Genomic DNA, 3,321 nt, shown 5'->3' with positions numbered 1-3,321 from the left:
CGGATTGATCCATGGACTACTGGATCTCTGAATAATTCCATAATTCAATAATTTTTCAATTTCTTTATCAACTTTTTCACGATGCATTAATGGTACCTCGTACGCATGAGCAACGATCGGTTTATCCGTCGTAATATTTAATTGATGCTCATAAACGGAAATTCGGCCAGTGTCCTTGCGAAAGACATTTCGTCTATTCCAAAGCACCTGTTTATGAATTTCTTTTTGATTTTCAGGGAGACCGGTTTGATCTACGATTTCTTCTATCTCTTCAATTGTAATTTCATCATTGTTATTTTGATTATCATTAAAAATCAAATTTTGTATTGGCTGAACATTTTTTTCACTAATCTTTGTTGTTTCTAATCTTGGCACTGGCTTAATAGTTTCCATTCGACTTTTGATTTTATCATTTGATTCTCCCCTTAATTCATTATTTCTCTTTTCAATTGGAACAGTTTTGATTATCTCTTTTTCAATAACATTCTTTTCAACATCTACTTCTCCCCTTTTAACTTCATCAACTTCAATTACTTCTACTTCTTCATTAATAACATTATTTTCATCAATAACTTCATCATTAACTTTTTCTCCCTCTTCAATAACTTTTTCAATCTTTTTAATTCCTCCCAAAACATTAACTTCATTTTCTCCCATCTCAACTACTACTTCTTTTCCAAAATCTTCTCCCTTTTTAACTTTTCTTTCTCCAATCAAAATTGTTTCCAAATTTTCCCCAATTCTTTCTTTCTCTTCTTTTTCAATCAATTTTTCTTTTTCAAAAGATCCCACTGTGGGAATCACATCAACTACATCATTATATTTGACCTGTAGATTCATTTCTCCCAAATCAATCAAACTTTTCAAAGGTTGGAGAGAATCTACTCCCAACAATACATCTCTTATCAAGCCAGGCACGATTAAGAATTTAATAAATGTTTCGATTTTACCAATTTCAGTTACAGCCATAATTTGATGTTTAATTTTCGTCAATTTGCCTTTTATGGCACCTTTTACCGTGACTCCCGTCACAGGCAAAAGAGGACAATTTTTCAAAATATCTCGATTTTCGAGGTAAAATTCTTCCGAAATCGTAGTCACCTTGGATCCCGAGTCAACGAGAGCTGTCACCTGAATGCCTTCAATTTTTGCGTAAATTTCAGGACATTCAATAATCGGGACTGCTTCTCCGTTGATCTCTTCTCCCATCAAAAATTCTCTAGTATCCGTAAAAATTGTATTGATCGGAATTTGATTTTCACTGTTGAGGTCCATTTTTAATGCATCGTACGTTTTTACTTCTTTTTCAATTTTATTCTTCGTTGTACCACGCAATTGATCGCCATTTTTATTGTTTTTGTCGTGATTGTTTGTTGCGGGTACAACGTCTACGCGTTTCCCGCTTTTGATGTTGATGGTTGAGATTCTACTTGAGCCTCAATTGTTTGAATCGGTGGTTGCTGTGCGTTGTTGTTATTCGGAGTCGGGCGATATCCCCCATTGTTTTGAGGTGATCCTCGATTTTGGTTTTGGTTTTGCTCACGGCTGTAATTTGGGCGATTATTTCCGTTTTGCCCTCCATTTTGTTGATTCCGATTGAAATTTCCATTATTCGGCCGTTGATTTCCGTAATTCTGTTGATAATTGAAATTGCGATTTTGTTGATTATAACCGTTAGTGTTTTGGTAACCTCGGTTATTTTGGAATCCTCCATTGTTCTGATTCCAATTCTGGCGATTATTTTGCCAGTTTTGATTCCCGCGATTGTTATTGTTCTGGTAACCATTGTTGTTCCAGTTGTTTGGCGGAGGCATTTTAAATGGCCGTTGCTCATTTTTGTCATTGCTGTTTGGTTTTTGATTTTGAGGTTTTCCTTCCTCAGTTCCTGTATTTACAGGCCCACTTTGATCGAGTTTCTCCAGGAACTCGATCAGCTGCTCGAGGGTTTCGAACCCACGACTTATGATTGTCGCTCTTATCTCCTCGGTAAAGTGCTGCGAAAGGGATGCAACAATGTCCGGATCGCTCGGTGGCGGAATCAAATCACGGGCCGCTCCGAACGTCCGAGTTGCATATTCCACTTTTGTTAATTTGCCTGGCTTTTCAGGATATTTCCCGAATTCCAGGTCTTTACGCACTCTTCGTTGCACGTCGTGACTCCAAAATCGATTTGTAAATCGTTTTTCGACGTCTTCAAAACTATTAACCTGGTCCTCGACCAGTTCCCACCATTCCTTGGCGGCTTTCTCAAGTGATTGGCTGAGTAAGTACTTCATTTCGGTGAACGTTGGGTTCGTCACCTCGCAATAATGTCGAAATTCTTTTATGAATTTAATCGGTCGTTTATTGCTCGATCCATCGAATGTTGGAGGCTTGATTTTAATTTTGTTGGTCGATGTCATCTCGTTCCGGAACGTTTGCCTCTGTTGTTGTTGCTCCTCATCGTCATCCGATTCTTCATCTTCGTTTTCTTCCGGGATGTCCGTCAATCGTGGATGAATCCGGGTGCTCTCGGTATTTGGACTGCGTAATTTGTCCGTATTCTCCAAATTTTCGACCTTTTTTTTTATTGCGTTGACATCGAGTTGAATTTGGGCAATATTAACCTCCATTACGGCACTTTTATTCTCATTATCTTGGACTATCCTCGTAAGACCCGTTATGTGACGCTAGTAGTAGGTGGTGCACTATGGCGACCCCCACTCCTATCCCCACTCCTATCCCCACTCCTTTCCCCCACTAGGCCGAGCGGCCGGCGTTGTGGGCGAGAGGTTTGCGGGTGTGCGGAGGGGGGATGAGCGTGTCGCCATAGTGCACCATCGTTTTTTCAGGTATATATATTTTTATTTTATATTTCTGAAAAAATATAAAATAAAAAATCTCTCTCTCTATATTAATTTTATTTTTAAAAAGGGATAAAAAAAAAGCAGAAAATAAAAAAATAAAAATTAAAAAGAAAAAAATAAAAAATATATATCGAGAAACTTACCAGGGTGACGTGCCTCTCTCTCGCCCCGATCCAGACTCCACGGCGCTGGCTCGCACACCACTGTTTTTTCACGCGCGCGCGCACACACACACACACACACACACACACACACACACACACACACACACACACACACACACACACACACACACACACACACACACACACACACACACACACACACACACACACACACACACACACACACACACACACACACACACACACACACACACACACACACACACACACACACACACACTACTCCTCAGGGTCGTCAGGGGCTGCAGCAACGCCGACGAGCCCGTCTTCAGCCCCTTCGTCGTAGCCGC

The 3,321-nt window shown here is 39.9% G+C and overlaps 1 protein-coding gene across 1 annotated transcript; it reads right to left on the bottom strand.

Annotated features, from left to right (window-relative positions):
• Positions 1 to 1,388: 1,388 nt before the first annotated feature.
• On the bottom strand, positions 1,389 to 2,612 carry LOC122408498 (nuclear transcription factor Y subunit gamma-like). The gene has a single exon (XM_043415293.1). It carries the CDS (start codon positions 2,610 to 2,612, stop codon positions 1,389 to 1,391), a length of 1,224 nt encoding a protein of 407 aa, XP_043271228.1.
• Between the last annotated feature and the right edge of the window lie 709 nt (positions 2,613 to 3,321).

This window comes from Venturia canescens, chromosome 3 (genome assembly GCF_019457755.1).
Source record: "Venturia canescens isolate UGA chromosome 3, ASM1945775v1, whole genome shotgun sequence".
Taxonomy (NCBI): Eukaryota; Metazoa; Arthropoda; class Insecta; order Hymenoptera; family Ichneumonidae; genus Venturia; species Venturia canescens.
Note: the sequence above shows the minus strand (reverse complement) of the source record. Positions and strands in the feature narration are given on the sequence as shown.

Excerpts from the sequence above, each read along its gene's own strand:
- LOC122408498 (XM_043415293.1), bottom strand. The coding sequence starts at position 2,612 with ATGGAGGTTAATATTGCCCAAATTCAACTCGATGTCAACGCAATAAAA.